Raw genomic sequence first — 19,876 nt, 5'->3', positions numbered from 1 at the left:
TCAGTGTGCTCCCTGACGGCAGCACATTGACCACTAGAAAGAAAGAAAGAAAGAAAGAAAGAAAGAAAGAAAGAAAGAGATACTTGCAATTTAATAGAGCTGTCAGAAATGTGATTGCTAAAATCCTCGTATAGCCTACTGGTTGTGTATAAAGGCATGGTGGCACTTCTGCGCGTGTGTGTGTGTGTGTGTGTGCGTGCGTGCGTGCGTGTGTGCGCGCGCGCGTGCGTGCGTGCGTGCGTGCGTGCGTGCGTGCGTGCGTGCGTGCGTGCTTGAATGATGAATCCTGGCCGAGAATTCAGATGCCAGATGAATGAGCGCTGACAAGAATCACGCAGTGTGGCATTTTCCACAGAGGCTCCATAACACAGAGGACTCACAGTGGAGAGGTCAGGTCTTTGGTACGGAGTGGGAGGCCACTGTGATAAATCATACAAGCTCCACAAGTCAATATTCCCTCTGAAGAGCAACTAAAGGCAATGCATCTGCAACAACACACACACAAAGATAAAAAACAACAAAGGACACGCTACCCAGAGGGATGTGTTTGCATGCGCCCACACACGCGCAAACGCTCCCTTTTTCTGGATTCTGTACACTTGCGTCAAAAAGCGACTTAACACTACAACCAACGTTCAGACACTCTGAACCAGTGGTCTTTCAATAAGACATGGCACACCGCCATTGAAAAGGGTAAACAGAGGCAGATCTGTTGGGCCACCGCATGTTTCTGGATTAAAGCAACGTCAACACAGTCCTTTTAGACTAAGTAATACCCCGCCACAACAGGACTGTAAGATGCCCTTTAACACCCAAGGGGTCAATCGTCAGTGGACACTCACGTGCACATGCACGAAGCTAAAAGCGTAAGTGAACGACGGCAGCAGCAACAGCTAGAAATGTTAGAAAGCTTGGCTTCCCATGTGTTAAGGATCATCATTACTAAATGTAATCGAGTGTATTGTTACCATTAGCAATGGTGATAAATGGCAAGTGTTGACATTAAATGCAGTGTTGACATTAAATACAGCAGACATTACATATCACCTCAAAGTGCACTTCAGTGGAGCACTTTTGTAAATAAACACATTGTGGGTCTTCAAACTCTTGAGCCTTCAGGGGCTCCCGACATCTTATGTTGCACCGCATGTGTACTCGCCCGGGCAGAGTACTCAAACGTTAACAGAATTATATATTTGGCCAACCTTGCTTCATAGAAGTGCATATGTGCACCTGTTTAGAATCTCTGAATATATTGATAAGAAATATCCTTGAAATTTGGATTTGAGCTTTGGTTAGCCTTTGGCCCCAAAGCGATTGAAAATCGCTGTGCGGTTCTTATTTTTGTTGGTGTTACTCTCTCCAGGCATAGCCAGACGCACCATGTCACCATCTTAATAAATGTTAATCAAAATGTATCTTGTATTTAAGAAATAGATACAGGTACAGTATGACCCATTCTAAACTAGGTTTAAATGGGTTAAAATGATATTATTTTACAAATTGCTATGGCTGAAGAATTTAGTTTTTGTTTCGTTTTTTTGCCAACAATATTTTTATCAGTCAAGAATCTCATCTTAAAAGGGCTGAATTTCTTGTTTTGGAACAAAACCATTGTTTAAAAAAGTTACTGCACTCATGGCTTTGTCCCTTGTCTGATTGAACTCAGTCCAAGTAGGCATACTGAACCTGGCTCTTTCGAAGATCCGTCTTTTTTTCCACAGCTGCCCTGGAGGGTGACAGCAGTCGGGAGTGCCACTGCAGTGCTAACTGATCTGAGGACACGGGTCTGCTAGACTAGCCATGTCGAGGGCAGTTATCTCACAGTCTCCCCCACCCACCACAAAGCATAGATTACTATTCAGGAAGACATGTCACTGCGAGTTCACGCAGCACACATCCTCTGGAAAGCTGGCTTCAGTGCACCAGCCAGAGTGCCAAATGAACTGATTTCTCCTGTGGGGTAAGTGTGCGCGTGCGTGTGTGCGCGCGTGCATGTGTTAGTGCAGTGGTTCTCAAGCTATTCAGGCTGTGACCCCCAAAATAATCATATTTTAACTGGGGACCCCCCCACCCTGACGAGCACTAAGAGTTGAGGCATTACATTTTGTTTAGCACGGTTCTATTGTGAAAATAACAGATCTACATGCTCACAACGCCTCGCAACGCAAGGCGTTGTGAGCATGTAGATCGACTATTTTCACAATTTCTGCCTATTTGACAATTTGTCCAATGTTTAATTTGTCATTTTAGAGCTATTAAAAAGTCCTCAAATTTTCACTTAAGAAATGTGCATATGCCCTACACTTAAACTTTATGTTGGTTTGTTTACTGTTGAGTGAGAAAACAATGTTGCACATTAAGTTAAACGCGCGATGTGTCGACATGAGAGCATGTAGATCTGCTGAGTTCAGTGCGCAACACCAGCACACTGCCAAGTATAATTCAGGTTTAGGGCTGAGTGGATGTGTCACAGTTGCAAACTAGAAGCAGTGCTCTTCCGAGCACAGGTCTCCACCAGGCCGTGCGTCCTGGTGGTGCTACTGTATAATAGGCCAATGTAAAAAGGGTGGCATATGTTCTTCACCTTAGATCTTTCATGGCAATCGGACGCTGCATGCATGATTTGAAGCATTGTGTTCCAAAAATGTGTTTTGCTAAAGTCTACCTAATGGTGGAGCTATAACAGGCCAATGTGAAAAAGGTAGCATTTGTTCCTTGACCTAGTGGGAATATGTGTGGCAAATTTCACGGTAATCGCAAGCTGCGTTGATGACTTGAGGCATTTTGTTCAAAAGCGGAGCAATCCTGCAAACTTTGGAAGCTAATTAGCCAATCAGGATGGAATATGAAATATCAGACTGATCGGACTTGATCACATGACTATAGAGCTACTGTGTACCGATTTGCGTGATTTTTGCATAAAATCTCAAGGAGTAATATCCAAAAATGTGTTTTACATATGTCGGCCCAAAGGTGGCGCTATAAAAGGCTGATGTGAAAAATGCAGGGCAAAGGTTTATCCTTAGCCTCTAGGGAGTGCGCTTACAAAGTTTGAAACTGATCGGTGGAGTTATAGGTAAAACCACGAATCGGCCTGTTATAGCGCCACCATGAGGCTGATTTAAAAAAAAATAAGTGGCATTTCTTCCTCGGCCTAGTGGGAACGTGTGTGCGCGATTTCATGATAATTGCACTTTGCGTTTGTGATTTGAGGCATTTTGTTCAAAACGGCTCAATCCTACAAACTTTGGAAGCCAATCTTAGCCAATCAGGATGGAATATGCAAAATCGGACAGATCCGTGTCGATCACATGACTGTCGAGATATTGCCTACCGATTTGTAGGATTTTTGGACAAAATCTGTAAGAGTAGTGCACAGAAATGTGTTTAGCAAACATCGGCCACTAGTTGGCGCTAGAAAAGGCCCATTTGAAAAATTTTGGCGCTCACAAACTGCGAGGACGCACGTACGGACGGACGCACGGACGGAGAGGAAAACATACTCTCCCCCATGCCTTCGGCTGGTGGAGACAATGAAAACAGGGGCAGACTGGGTCGTCACGGCAAGTGACGTCACGATACAAAGCAGCGGCCCGCATCTCAGCCATAAAGTACACTAATAGTGTCCAGAGTCCCTTAAAAGAAGAAGAGGCAGGCAGCGAAAGCATAGCAGAGTCCCCAACACTGGGTATAGCTGGGGCTAAAGCACATGATGGCCAAAACCGCAGTGTCATTGTACAACATGTCCCGTGCTTATAATAAACAACAGTAAAAGCTTTTAATTTCAGTTGAAAGCCACATACTCGTCAATATGCATTACTCTCATGACTTAATTTGCGGTCCGAAAAGCACCGGCCGGGGAGTAGCCAACAGTTGTTTTACAAAGTATATCTTTGAGGTGATATTGCTTCATCTGATTTTGATTTTAATGTCATTATATTTTATACTTGTCGTTTTGAATTTTATACTACTTTCTCCACTACAAAGCTAAACATCACAGTTTTACAGGCAAACCCAGGGGTGAACACATGGACTTCTAGCCCTTTTAAGCGGTATTGGAGGGAAACACAATAGCTAAACCACCAGCAGCATTAACTTCCATAGAGTTTAATGCAGCGCTACATCCCCAACGCTACATTATACATAGACAATGCAAATTACCTTCCCCGAGGTTTATCTAAGTCCTTTTATATGTACAACACTGGCTCTCATAAACACCACAGCTAGTGGGCATCCTATCCAGTTTTATTACAATCTCCTTCATAATTTAATATCGGTCTGAAAGGCAGACCAGGACACAAGTATGCAAAGTACATGTACGCATGCACACATGCACACAAAATGAATATTCATCTGCGCTGTGCTGACACGGAGATAACACCAGGTTAATTATGCCAGATTATCTCCTGGCCCTCCCCATTGCAGACAAGCGTGCTCTTCAGATGATAATGACGGACGCCCTTGCAGAATAGCTGTCCTGTCTTAACCCAGGGGCTGATGACACCACCTCAACCTTCCAGGATCAGGGAGAGGTGTTTGCCTGCAGGGCTCAGGTTCTGGGGAGCCCCGAGCAAGATGTTCACGCCGGGCTCCAGGGCTTCTAAGAAGCGTTCAAAAAGACTGACACAACTGTGGAACGTGTTCAAAAACACTCCCTGGAAAGGGGACTAAATCACACAAATCTGGGCCGCGCAGTGTTCATTTTGACAACAAATTTGGATTTAGTTTTAGTTATAGTCTTTTGAATAAAATTATTATTGTGTTGACGAAAATGTATTTTTCCGGGCCTTGGTGGCGTCGTAATGCGTGATTTTACAATTGTTTTGCATGCTGAAAAGAGCAGATCTACAAGCTCACAACACATCGACTCATTGTGAGCTTGTAAATGAACACTGGGCCACTGTTATTTATTTATTTTTAAAGAAAAAGAATGGACAAAGTGTCTGCACAAGGTGAGATTCTACACTGTGATTAATTGAACCGGCCGACCCACGTCCCTGCTACCTTGAAGCAGGCTCTCCAACTGTAACCTGAAGCTACAGGATAAACCACTCCGTTTCTAATGGGAACCTGACTGATGAGTGCTCTTACTTGATGTTGTCCAGGCAGCCGGAATCCGGTTTTAAAATAGCCGTGTGATGGAACATCTTGTAGAGCGCGATGCCCAGGAAGATTATGTTGAGCTGAGAGACAAAGGGAAGTGGAGAGACAGAGAAAAGGAGAGATGGAGAGACAGAACGGGGAGAGAGAAGAAGGCATGTTACTTTGAACAACCTTGTTTAAAATGGATTCATTTTAAATCTTTTGTAGCACAGATATAAACAAAACATAAAGCCATCGTGGGTTGTATGCCTTCACCAACCAGTTGCAGTTTGCATTTATGTCTGTCCAGGAAGTAATATTATGTAGGGAAATAAATAAAAGTAATTTAACAAAAGGGGTTGAATATTTGTAATGTACGTTATCACTCAAACAGTACTTTTTTCCTCTATTTTCCCTTTGTGAAAATGTATGTAATATTCTTTTTTCTGACAAAACAAAATTTGAAGAAAGATATTAAGATATTGCGTCCATGAGGTTGGGACAGACAGACAGACGGATGAAATCCTATGACGATTCTAATGTGTGCATCAGATTAAACCGAAGACACAGGCAAGAAAGCAGCATGATCTCTCTATTGCACCATATTAACACATTTCTCATCACATTCTCAGTCAACAGCAGGGAATATTTGTCTCTACTGCACATGTCATTGTCTATTGAACAACACGTAGACCATTTTTCCATTCATTTTTATCCGTTTCATTATTAGATTTTGTGTATATTTACATTATTTCTCCAAAGTCCTTAAGACGTTAAAAAACTTGAATAACTGAGTCAGTGTTGGCTGAACCTCAAGGCACTATGAAGATCCCTCTTCCAGATACAATTTAATTTGAAAATGCAGCTACGTTTTCCAGTGTAATCCTGCTTAATGGCTCGTTCAGCTTGTAAAACAGTGAGGCAGTTATCTTAGCGAAAATAAGATCATTGTGACCGAAGGTCACAGTTTACCATGAGAAATGTCACAGCTTGTCTCTCTCTGTGTGTGTGTGTGTGTGTGTGTGTGTGTGTGTGTGTGTGTGTGTGTGTGTGTGTGTGTGTGTGTGTGTGTGTGTGTGTGTGTGTGTGTGTGTGTGTGTACGTGTACACATTTTTACAATCTATGGGTTGGTTCCCTTGACACATCACTGTGACTGTCATCACATGACTGTGACTGTCATCACAAAAAGTCCATATATGGGTATTCCCCAAAATCCCTTTTATGCCCATATATGAAGATCCCTGATGTCATCGACATTTCTGATGTCATCAATCCCAGGCCCTAACTGGCCCAAGAGCCTGCTTTACTCTGATTTACACCCTACCTTCCCCGAAAACGTTAATATTAAGTCCATATATGTACATGGATATATATTAAAGGATAAAATAAATAAAATGTCACAGTATGGGCATTCCCAGATGATGCCCTGATAGGGTACCCCCTTATGACCATACAATGGAGATCCCCAGGCATCAAACCCAGGCCCTAACTCGTCAAGGCCCTGCTTGGTCTTACTAATTAACATACGTTTTATGCCCATATGGAGATCCCTGTCCCAATGTCATCAATATTAAGGACATATCTGGGAATGCCCATATTTGGTAATGCCCATATGAGCATGTTTTGACATAACATTGTTGACTATCATGCAGGGGTCTCCATATATGGGTAACTGGTCTGATATACATCACCTCGCCCTTTAGGTCCCTGAGGCGTCTTACTAGTAATAATACACAAGGCTGCGTACCTACACAGTATGCTTTGCAAGTCTCACAGTGTTTTGAGTGGGTGTTTTTCTTCATCTACTCAACATGAATGACAGTGAATGGAGCTAGACCTTATTGATCCTCTGAGGTCAAGTCTGTTTAGGTTTCACCCAGCTGATGGGTGCTCAGGTGGTCATGTTGGGCACACAGGAATGGGGACGTTTATGTGAACGCAGTGACATAGCATCACTGTATCGTCACTGTCGGGCAGGAAACCTCTTATCTCCAGGTTTCAAATGTGTATGTTTTTTCGTTAAATAAAAGCCCTGTTCCATCATACAAGGCTGTTGCACAAAACTAGTGAAAATAGCCGATCTACAACCGCGAGGCGTTGTGTGCTCGTAGATCTGCTATTTTCACTAGTATATCATTTTAAAAATGATCAATACAAAACAAACGGTTTTGGACAACCACGGTTTCTACCCGACAACAACGATATGTCACTATATAATGACACGCACTGTAGTGAGAATAGGTGTTTATTTGCGAGTTGAAAAGTGTTTGAAAGGTGACGTGCGCTCAGAGAGAGATTATGTGACCATCTGTTCGACTTCAAAGTTGCAGCATCTGACATGCAATTAGCACAACGCTCCCTGACAGAGTTTGCGATTGGCTGAGTGACAGTTTAACCCTTGAGAGAGATTGCAGCATTGCTAGCATTCTCAAAAAACAATAGCACATCACTTTATTATGATTATGTATACAAACACAATAAATGACATATCTGTATACCAAAGGCAGACATAAGACCAGTATTTGAAGGGGGGAAAAAGAAAGAAAGAAAATGCCCCTCTGCCACAAAAAGAAGAAAAAAGCTAAGAAAAAAAAAAGCTAAGAATGGTATATTTCTTTATAGCATTATGTCATTCATGAATTATTATTGAACAATTTGTGTCTCCACATAGTGGTAATGTAATCAGACCCGTTTCAAGGGCTTAAACCTTGAAATGGTTTAAACCTACTACAAACTACTGCAGAATCATTTTTGGCCTATGGCAGCCATACATTTTGGCCAACATCTGTTCAATACATTGCAATGCATAAAACCAGTGCTCTCATATTTCACTTGTGTTGTCGGGTGAAAACCTTGTATGTCCAAAACCGTTCGCTTTGCAATTATCATTTTATAAAATATTTAAACTAGTGAAAACAGCAGATCTACAAGCACACAACGCCTCGCACCGTGGGGCGTTGTGCTTGTAGATCTGCTGTTTTCACTACTTTTGGGCGACGGCCTTGTATGATGAAGCAGGGCTTTACTTTGCGAAAGAACATTGAAACTTGGAGATACAAGGTTTCCAGCCTTGGAGATACAAGGTTTCCAGCCGACAACGACGATATATTCTATTTTCCTCCCTTCCAAGAATGAGTTGCACAAATTCCGAAGTGGATCAGGAGTGTATTTTGGATGGCAAAGAAATAGCAAGATTTAATTCCTTTTTTCTTTACATCACCAAATACCCGGCAGGAGAATTGGATCCCTACACCAAACATTATTTGTTGGTATAGATAGATTCTTGTCGAAGAATTTCAGAGAAAAAAATAACTGAGTCAAGAAAGGAATGGAGGGAGGATTAGCCCAAACTGGAGCATGAAAGAGCATTATGCATGTTTGCATTCAGAAACGACATCTAAGCTGGGCGTAGAAACTGTGCGCGAGGCAGTGTGTGTGTGTGTGTGTGTGTGTGTGTGTGTGTGTGTGTGTGTGTGTGTGTGTGTGTGTGTGTGTGTGTGTGTGTGTGTGTGTGTGCGCGTGTGTGTGTGTTCGTGTCAGCCTCTTTAGTTTGCAGTCTACAGTACTCATTTATGAGGTTTGGGAGCAGGGTTCTCCCGTTTCTATTTACTTGATTAATCTGTCAGATTTTAGTTGCTTATGATACTTTTATTAATGTTTTTTTTTTAATCCATTTTATTTTTCATGCTCTATGACTCCCGCAGTGGCAAATTATAAGCACATCTATGGCACCGCCACAACAGCAATTTGTTGGCTTCAATGGATGAACACTAGACCTAATTTATATAAACATTGTATCCAAAGAGGCTCGCTTGCACGACTGCATTAATTCGCCGGAGGAGACGCGCTGCTGCAACATGGCTCCCTAAGTGATGTACTGTACTTGATTAGCCTAGAAAATCGCACAACTATTTGTCAGCTGAGCATTTTGTTCAGGCAAGGACAGCCCTAGTTATATGTGCTGCTTAAGTGTGTGTGTGTGTCATGTGTGCATGTGTGTACACTTAAGCAAGCAGATAAGAGTGTGTGTGTGTGTGTGTGTGTGTGTGTGTGTGTGTGTGTGTGTGTGTGTGTGTGTGTGTGTGTGCGTGCACATGCCTGCCCTTCATGCATAATGTGCACGACAGTGCGCCCAGATGCTTCTGCAGAAGATACAAAATGTGTTGTACTTCTGTGCATAATTAAAAAAAATATATATACAGTAAAAAGACCAGATCTACAAGCTCACAACACGTCACATTGCCACGCCTTGTGGGTTTGTAGATCGCCTATTTTAGCTACTGTTGTGTGACACTGTAGTAGGATAAACAGGGCATTAACTGACAAAGAACTAAAAGGAAAAGTTGAAATGTGGAGATAGGAGGTTTATGCCCAAAAGCAACACAAGAAGTAGTGATAGATTGGGAGTCGGAATGGGAGCAAAATCAATCATAATTATTGCATATCGTCATTGTCGGGTGGAAACCTTGTATGTCCAAAACCGTTCGTTTTGTATTTATCGTTTTAAAAATGATCTAAACTAGTGAAAATAGCAGATCTTCTGTTTTCACTAGTTTTGTGTGACGGCCTTGTATGATGAAGCAGGGCTTTACTTTGTGAAAAAATTTACAAATTTGAAACTTGGAGATACAAGGTTTCTGCCCGACAGTGACGATATAATATTACGTCAAGACCACCCTCCGACCGCCACCACCATCCAAACCATCTAAGAAGTCAGTGCAGTGCAATGGCAGATGAAGTACAATACGTTTCTGCACACTTCTCATCCATTTCTTCCCACGTTTCTGTACCCCACGGTCTCATACAGTATATTCTCAATGGGGCAGGGAGGAGGGAGAGAGAGAGCGATTGTGAAGGGGAGCTAAAAAAAATTAGATCTCTGTGGACCATTTAAGCGGCGACCCGCAGGCTAAGCAGGGTTAATGAGCAGAAGGGGGGACATGCTTACCATAATTATCAAGGTTGCCGGTCCTATGAAACTCCAAATGAAGTAGGTGTCCAGGCGAAGCCAGCAACTGCAATTAGATGGAGATGGGGAGAGAGAGAGGGAGAGAGAGAGAGAGAGAGAGAGAGAGAGAGAGAGAGAGAGAGAGAGAGAGAGAGAGGGGAAAAGGGGAGATTATCAAGGGGAAGTCATGGATCGAGATGACAGACGACAGACGGAGGCAGAGAGAGAGAAAGAGAGAGAGAGAGAGAGAGAGAGAGAGAGAGAGAAAGAGAGAGAGAGAGAGAGAGAGAGAGAGGGAGAGGGAGAAAGGGACAGAGTGTGTTGAGGTTAGATTTGTATTGTCCTGCTCGGAGGATAAACATACATCACCTGTGAGGTTGGAGTGACACGTTGGAAAGAACGGGTACTTCAAAAGGCCCCTAGCCCACGAGGGGCAGGAAGAATTATTACCATCAGTGAGACTTTTGAGGGTGAGATTCCAAGGGGGATTTTCAGCGTGTCAGTGACAGAAATGCCACTTTCTTTTTGCCGTTAACACACAGACTGCACTGGGAGGGTTTGAGGGGGTGCCCTGGGATGTAGCCGAAATAGAGGCTACATCCCAAGGCCGTGCTAAAGCTCCTCAAGTCTGCTTAAGTCACTAACAGCTACGATGAAAAAACTACTTTCCCAGTTGCCTGCCACACAGTTTTATTATTTTTTTACCTTTTATTGTGCTCGCACGGTGTCCATCGTTCGTGATCTTGCAAGAATGCAGTAATCCGTGAGAAAAAGGCCAGAGCTACAAGCTAGCGAATTAGCACTGACAGGGAAATGAATCAGAGAACAGGGATGTTTCTTCCATGGCTTAACATTGGAGTGAATGGAGTTTCCTGCTTTCGGCCTAACCCGAAAGTATAACAAACTGGGCACTACTGGGCCGCGGATCGGCGATCTTTTTCTGATTCTTGTCAATTAAATGATATAAAACAAACTCTGCACTGGCACTTTGGACAGCCTTTATAACTCCCCAAACTCATGTGGCAGTCGGTGAGTTAATAAGGGCTAAGGTCAATTATACCCAACTCGTCACTAATTCACGCGGCAAATTACCATCATTGGTAATAATTTATGGACAAATCATTCAATTATTTCTCAGTAGCAATCCTGACAATGGAACTGGACTGACCCTGACACGGGCATTAATGCACACACAGGGCAAGAACTCAACAAAGTGGCTTGTTCGGCGTGTCCATGTTAACCGACGTACGACTCTGTAGAACGCCAAACAATTATGTCGTGTAATCAGATGACACGGCCTCACTCGACCTCCCACATCACCCCTTGATCCGTTCAATGAAACCTTACAGTTCTCATACCAGAAGAAATGGAGTTTATTTTGTATTTATCTTTTGTTGATAGTGACTACGAGGGGCAGGCACCTCTGAAGTGACCAAGAGGGGGGAGGGGGAAGATAAGAGCACTTGATTCATATGCCCTGCGGCTGAATAATTCATCTTTTAATCTCCGCTGCGGCGGCAGATAGACACTCTCCATTTTCGTCCCGGAGAAAGAATTACAGATCATACAGTTGTCAGTACAGCCACGTCGTCATCCAGGCTGACAGAGAGGCAGGATGGAACTGGCAGAGGGAATTAGCTTTCGTGGCCATCCCGAGTTGGCGAGAGGAGCTCACCTCGATTGTGGCAAAAAACGGAGTGCTTCGCAAATAACCATGAATGTATTACACTGTAGTTCTTTGTTTATCCTTTAGAAAATCAATTGTGGCAATAACCGAGTGCTTCACAAACAACAACCAAACATTAATTATACAGTCCTTTTTTATGATTATCCTTTAAAAAAATACAATATTTGTAGCCTGGGATCGCTTCCAATTTCAGGCTTTTGATCCGGTCGGGAGCGGATGGTGTCATTTTGTAGTCAAAACACTTTGAAACACCAAACCGGAATCAGTTTTAACCCAAAACAATTCCCCGCACTCAATAATGTTAGTAACTACCCAATAAAACCCTTGATGCGGCATAGTTTTGCTTATTTTTTGAAAAGTTTGTTTGGTATATCCATCTTTTAGTAAAACTCGCTACGACTGGCGAGACTACACTCCTCTAGCATTTAAATAGGGATTGGGGAAACAAACGGGGAACCAAAACAAAGCAACGCTGCTTCTGCCATCCAGTCTAGGATGCCATCCAGTCTAGACCGGATCAAACAACCTGTTTAGTAAATTAGCTTTCCCCCGAGAAAGCCTGGTGACGCGAGGTTACTATATTTGTAACGGATAAAAATACTGTATTTCTGGGGTAGGATGTAAACATCAGCCGGAGGACAGTTTGGGGACCTCAAAACATGTCAAAAATAATTTCCGGAAGTGTTCACAATAAACAATGGTAAAGTTCCATTTTAAGAAAAAACTATTAAAATATAAAATTTAGCATTCAAAAATACATGTTGGGCCACTAAATATTCACGAAACATTTGAAAACGGAAATGTTTTCCTTGCTGTAATATTTTCCACTCCTACAGATTGGAATCTCAAACCAAGTTCACAAAATACACAATACAGTACAATAATAAGCGCAACGTGGTCGCACTGATAGCAGCCATAGCAATACAAAAGATTGGCCTGGTCCACGTTTGTATATTACGTTTCTGTTGTCGACGTCTCTTTGAAGCGAGAAATGATATGAAAGACGACAACAAACATCAACCGTTCCTTTGGTGTTGCCGGGACCCGACACATCTCCCCCTTCACTGGCATCAAGGAGATAACAGGAGGCCCCACACACACACACACACACACACACACACACACACACACACACACACACACACACACACACACACACACACACACACACACACACACACACACACACACACACACACACACACACACACACACACACACACACACACACACACACACACACACAAAACACTAAACACTAGACAACAGAGATACATACTGTACGACTATTCATGGGTTGCATTTGTAGTCCTAAGCGGCCATGTTGAGGATCAACACAGATGTTTCTATTTTGTTTGATTGGCACAGAACTAGTCTCGCGTGGCCAGACTGTTGCCTCCGCGATTTGGCCAAATGCTCCCGGCATACAGTCTGGCAAACCGGAATAGAAATGATGAGTGCGAGATAAAGCGGATGTGACGCAACCGCTCCCATGGTGCAGTAGCAATAACATGTCCTACTGGAAGCGTTATGTCTCCTTTCTTTATTTTTTGGGGCATTATTTTGTCTTTCTCTGGTGTTGTTGGTGTTACTTCCATGTTGTTTTCAAACGTTTTCTTAAACTATACACCCATAACAAGAATATGCCGCTCGAATGAATTTGTCTGAGCTATTGTGTTTCTGTTATGTTTCCAATGGGACTACAGTTCAGTGCAGCACTGGCTACTTCCGATACTCGCCGTTCGGGAGCTGCCGTTCCAGACTCTATATAGCATTCGGAGATTGTATAATAGTTGTCTGGCTACGCGAGACTACACAGAACTAATGTTCTATGCAAATCAGGACACCTGTGTTGGTCCTCAACATGGCTGGTGTAGGACTACAAATGCAACCCATGAATACTGTATAGTACATGCACACGCACAAAATTGGCACTCGAATTGATAGTCAAAAGGCTCTTTGAGTCATTGTTATAAATTAAGCTTGAGAGATGTATTGTTTCGCGATCTCTACCACAGTGTTTCTCAAACTTTCAAATTTCAAGGTCTCCCCTTAACTCTGACAGTGTACAAATGGAACCAAATGAACCCGTGGTTCCATTTGTACACTGTCAGAGTTACAGACTTGTATGGTTCAATTTAGACCCCCCCTAAAGGAACTCACAGAGTCCCTGGAATCCACTTTGAGAACCGCTGCTCTACCAGAGATTTACAAGACTGGCTTTATAAGACTGTCAGGGTTTGCATGTGGACTATGTCACTAGCAGTAAGACTTTAGTCTACTCTATACCCTTATGTACCTCATACAGTATCTTTGCACCTTACAGTATGTCTAACCTCAAGTATACCTGCAACCTTTTAATGCAATATGTAAACACCTACATATCTCTTTAGACCTGTTTCTTTCCTTTGTTTTTCTCTCTCCTTGCTCGCCCTCTCTTAATGCACAAAGACAGCTTTTTTTTTTTCATTTGAAAGCAAAACGTGGTTCATAATGTGAACAACTGAAAGAAGAAGAAAATGTGAGGTGCGTGGGCCAAGCGGGTTAAGACCATTATTGCTTCTTAGTAAGTGCAGTGCTCTGTGCCTTCAAACAGCAATCTTCTGCCTGGAACGGAAGAAGGCGCATCAGAGCTTGTTCACACGTACAATGATTAACACTACCGTCTTTGGAGCATGTGTGTATATTCCTGTCTGCTAAATGAAACTGAAATAGCACCTTGCCTAGGCTATCGACGAGCAATAGCATGTTGTGTTGATGCACTACAAGCCACTTTTTCTCTCTTAGCATGTTATTACGTTTGTTTAAGAGGGGAATTGAACTAGAAGACGACATTTTCATTGTATGCCCAAAAGAGAGTGTTTGCATGGAAAAACCATGCAACCACGCACACACACACACACACACACACACACACACACACACACACACACACACACACACACACACACACACACACACACACACACACACACACACACACACACACACACACACACACACACACACACCCGCGCGCACACACGCATGTGTAGTAGAACCTGTCTTGTTCACTTGGCCACTGAGACGATCCACTGTGAGTAATGGGAAAGTTAAATGCCTTGCTCTATGGCATATTTAGGGTAAGCCTCAATCTATCTCTTCCCCATTTTTTTTTTTCTTTTTAGATTTGCTCTGGGAATTTGAATGGCTGCGCATCCATCTGTAGCAAAATGCCACGGAATTGCATTGCCCCCCCCCCCCTCCATTTCAAATCAGAAAGTCACAACTATAAAATGATGCATTACTTGTTTTTAGAACTGCACCTTTGATTGAATTGATCTCACTTTAAAACTTGCAACGGGAGACTTTCACATTGAAAGGGAAAGTGCAGTATCTGTCAGGGCTGCAGTCACATTTGATCACAACATTTCTCCTCCGCCCTTGAGGCTAATGCAGCACCCTTCTTTAAGCATTCAGGTCCATGGGTTCATCTTCAACTACATCATGTAGCTTCACTCCTGATATTTACTATAACTGATAACAAAATGATACAACAGGGGCTATACTCAAGACTGAACCAAGCCATAATCTGTCTCTTTCCATGCGAGCCTGCAGACGCAAGCACAGCTCGCGACTGAATTGACCTTATTCGTGTGGCAGCCATTTTCTTTTTACGGTACGTCATCCTCGGGGGTTTCCCACCCCTCCGATTCAATTGGAGGTGGGGAAGGTGTGTGCCGACCAAAGCAACGCCCCACCCCCATGCCGTGTCACTCCAAGTACCTCTCCCCATCCCTCAACGCTCGCTTGTGCATAATTGTTCCACCGGTGGCGGGCTTTAATTATTCACATGATGCTGTGTTGCAGGCGGTGGCAGCTATCGCCTCATCCATCACCATGGACCACGGCTCCAAACTCGCTCTCTAACGGCTGCGCTATTGCGTGTCGCCTGTATACTGCATACATGTCTGTGTCATTGCGCGTATAATACGTGTGTCTGTGTGCCAGTGCACGCCCCTTGCATGATAAACATCTCGTAAATAAAGTGCTGATGCTGGTCTTCATTATTTTCAGATGGGGGATACAGATGAACACCGGGAGGAGAACAAGGGAGCTACGGTCCACTTGGCATGACACTGATTCACCAGACTGGTTTGTATTTCAGAGGGAAAGAGCCGGTGCAAATGTAAATGATTTTTCAACTCACCTCTGAAGGAAATATAAGAATGCATACAGATTACTGTTTCCCTAGCTCCGTCTGTCTCGCTAGATCGTTCCAATCTGTCTCTTTTGTCCTTCCCTTTTTTTCTTTGTCCTTCCCCTTAACGGCCAATCTTTCTCTCTCACTCACTCTCTCCCTCCCTCCCTCCCTCTCGCTCTTGTGTATTTGTCTACTCGTTCACCTTCCATCTCTGCCCACAGATCCTTCACACGCTCCCGTTTCCACGCTAGGTCCATCTCTGTGGTCTCCAATCAGGGCCAGACATTTGGGTGCTCCCTGTAAATGCTTATAAAAACCGCAACAGCCTGACATTCATCCAGCAACACCATCTCTTGGAGTTTGCATTTTTCACTGTCAAAACAATGTCAATTCAGCACGTGTGCGCTGCTTGAGTAACCGTTCGGCATCATTAAAAGTTGATGATGGAGGCATCGCTACGGGAGGGAGCCCTGCAATATTGTTGGAGCTCCCGGCTTACGGAAACCAAACTGTTGTCAGTATATTTATCGACATAGATAACACACAGACACATTCAAGGCAGGCAAGTGAGAAAGGTTGGAAAACAATAACAACAACAAGATGGTATTACTGAAACATCTCTGTTTGTTGTTCTGGTGCTAGGTTAAATAAGGTCTCGCAAAGTGATCTGGTTTGCTCTTTTTGGAAAACGAATGTATTTATAAACTCAGAGATTCTGAAATTCAAATTGAACCGTGGGAGCACCACGCAGTGCTGCTTTAAAGAGCCAGGGAAAAAAGCAGAGGTCAGCTCATGACAAGTGGGCTGGATAAAAGTAAATACGGATTTAATGTTCCCAGGTTGCAGGGTCTGCGTGTGTGCTGCATTAGCGCTGGTGAAGCCTCGTACGACTTTTGGAAAGTTTGCAGCAAAGTGGTAGTCCAAACATTTCGCTGTGATTCAGTCAGCAAGGTATATATATCTTTTTTAACCCCAATATTTGGAAATGACATTTCATACAGTACCTGTCACATTAACAATGCACTCCCAAACACTGCAAAGTTCACTCAAAATGTCACATCCAGATATACACTTAATAATGTTGTAACCCTTCAGCATGACTTTCTAGTAGGATTTTTTTTCCCCCTTCCACAATATTTCTGGCATGTTTGCAGAAGTGGCGAGAGGACCATCGCCAAACTCATTTCATGGGATCTTTTGAGGTAACTTAAGGTAGCTCAAGGACAACTTCATCCTGGAGAGGTATAAGCAGTTAAGTAGGGGTGTTACTGTAAAGATATGTAACTGCATCGAAAAATCTGTTTTAATTTTAACAATCCAAGTAAATCTAAATGAAAACAGCAACTTAACGTATCGCTTAACTTTGTATTGTATCGTTTTGCAATGCAAATAATCAGTATTGATATATTGAATCATTTTGCAATGCAACTAATCAATTGTATGGATACCAAGTACTGTACTAGTGCGTTGTATTTAGCAAGAAAAAAGAAAAAGAGGGATTTAATTGCTTTTCCATTCCATTCCATATAGCTACACTTGGTCTATCGATAAATGTGTGTATTCTCTGTGTTCATGTCAAAGTGGGGGTTTGTCCATACTGTAACCTGACAAAAACATTGTTTCATGTTGAAATAAAAGGAAAGAGCCACATACACTAGTGTTAATCTATGGGACGAGTGGTGGAAAGTTAGGTGGATACGGAAGTGGCTATCTTTGGAGAGGATCGTTGTGATTGGACAGGGATGATTTTCCAATCCCAGGACACCCGTGGGCATCTATTTTCGACTAATGTTCCTCTCAGACCAGGGATGCTATAGGGTTGAAGTGGTTAATGTAAAACGTTCCTTTTAACAATTACATTGTAAAAAGTTCCTTTTTACATTAACCACCAAATCACACAAAGATTTGCTGGCCCCGTGTAGTAACTCTAAGGACCCTCTAGAGGTTCCGGACCCCCTGATGCAGACCCCAGTGCTACAATGTTGACAGTCTTCTGTTACCCGCCACAGACAGCTTTCTGTTCCGTAGTGTGCTTGCAGCGGTTCCCTGTGACAGACGGTACTCACACTCGGTCGGTGCCGTAGCTCCGGTAGTCGACGGCGGCCGACACCGCCACGATGAGCGCGGGTACGCCGTAGCCCACCAGGTAGAAGTAGCGCCTGCGCGAGTGCTCGCTCTCGAACACCTCCACCAGCATAATGTACAGCTGCACGCCCTCCAGGAACATCCACGTGAACGCCGCCAGGAAGAAGAAATGGAGCAGCGCCGCGAAGACGGCACACGCAATCTGTTGTGGAAGGAAGGGGGCAGGAGGAGAAGGAGAGAAAGAGGATGGAGAGAAAGGAGGGAATGTGGGAGAGTGACGACATCGAGGGAGGTGGGATGGAGAGAAGAAAGAGTGAGAGGGAGCAGTGGTGTAAAGTAACTAAGTATGTTTACTTAAAGGCCCGCTGACACGCCCCAAAATTATACTAGTATGATACAGTAGGTCACGTGGTCTCTCTGAAAACGGTCTGAAATAGTCTGAAACTCCTGTCACGGTGTAATCTGCCCCTCGCCCCCCAACAACTGCTGACCAGAACAGTAAGTACTCTAAGTACAGTCAATTAATTTGATTGGCTTATAATTGCGCATTATCACAATGACATCATAACATATCAACTAATATTTTAAGATTACTTTGTGACAGTACCGCTTCAGATGACAGTCCTACAGTACTGTACTTAAGTACAATTTGGAGGTATTTGTACTTTACTTGAGTATTTCCAATTTCCAATACTTTTACTTTTACTCCACTACATATATTTGAAAATGTTAGTTACTAGTTACTTTGCAGATATAAATTATAATATTATAAAACATACATAAACCACTTTAGCCCTATTGTATATGGTGGCTATTTGAAAATGGCAGATCTATGCGACGCGTTGTGAGCTCAAACAAGCTCAAACATTTACTTTTGGTACTTTAAGTACATTTTGAAGCCAACACTTTCATACTTTCACTCAAGTACATTTTGAATTCTGGACTTTTACTTGTAACAGAGTAGTTCTTCATTGCAGTATTGATACTTTTACTCAAGTCAAATATGTGAGTACTTTTTTTCCACCTCTGAGAGGGAGAGAGAGAAGTGCAGGGCTAGAGCGATTAGTTTGTCGATTAGAGCCAGATTCATATCATCCATCATCAGTTCCAATTCATGAAATCACATTTGAGGCGTTCAGCCGGCCGTCATAAAGGATTAACAGCCTTGCTCCAGGGCACGGCGTCCAGTGACAGAGCATCGGTGACAGAGCACGGCGCTGAGAAATGACGACGCTAGCAGCCTCCGCTGACCCCGCCAGTGTTCTCTGCCTCTCCAACAATTAGCATTGCCAACTCTGGGCCAGCTTTGTTTGGCTCTTGGCGGGTTGGATGTTTGCCTGCAGTGATTGGCGAAGGGATGCCGCAGCCAGCGAGGCCATGTGGTCTTGTTTTCCATGGCTGGCATAAACAGAAAGCTTTATGAAGAACTGAAGTCAATAGCCAGTTGGAGCCTACTGCACCACAATATGCCCCCTCCGCATGCATGTCTGCATACGCACACACGCGTGCACGACACGCGCGCGCGCGCGCACACACACACACACACACACACACACACACACACACACACACACACACACACACACACACACACACACACACACACACACACACACACACACACACACACACACACACACACACACACACACACACACACACATTGCATGTTAGTGCCCAGCGAGGATGCACACATGCACACACACAAACATGCACATGCAGCTCTGTACAGTACTTGCATGGCTTGATGCAATTATTGGCACAATTGAACATAACTGGGGTATTTTGTCACAGAAATTGATTCAATTAAATAACTAAAAGGTTCAGTGGACATTAATTGCAGTCCAGGAGAGTGATCTTTCAAGTTTCTTCTGAGGATCACGTCCA

The 19,876-nt window shown here is 43.4% G+C and overlaps 1 protein-coding gene across 1 annotated transcript in view; it reads right to left on the bottom strand.

Moving 5' to 3' along the window:
• Window positions 1-19,876, bottom strand: part of LOC308298713 (adhesion G protein-coupled receptor L3) — a gene marked incomplete at both ends in the record, with an annotated part of 264,755 nt that overhangs the window by 25,347 nt on the left and 219,532 nt on the right. The window contains 3 exons of the mRNA XM_080742365.1: window positions 5,095-5,186; window positions 10,035-10,101; window positions 17,971-18,191. Of these exons, the coding sequence (XP_080598491.1) occupies window positions 5,095-5,186; window positions 10,035-10,101; window positions 17,971-18,191 (380 nt within the window). The remainder of the gene's footprint in view (window positions 1-5,094; window positions 5,187-10,034; window positions 10,102-17,970; window positions 18,192-19,876) is intronic.

This window comes from Nannobrachium achirus, assembly GCF_963921795.1.
Source record: "Nannobrachium achirus genome assembly, chromosome: 14".
Classification (NCBI taxonomy): Eukaryota; Metazoa; Chordata; class Actinopteri; order Myctophiformes; family Myctophidae; genus Nannobrachium; species Nannobrachium achirus.
The sequence above is the reverse complement of the archived record's forward strand: the minus strand, read 5'-3'. Positions and strand labels throughout refer to the sequence as shown.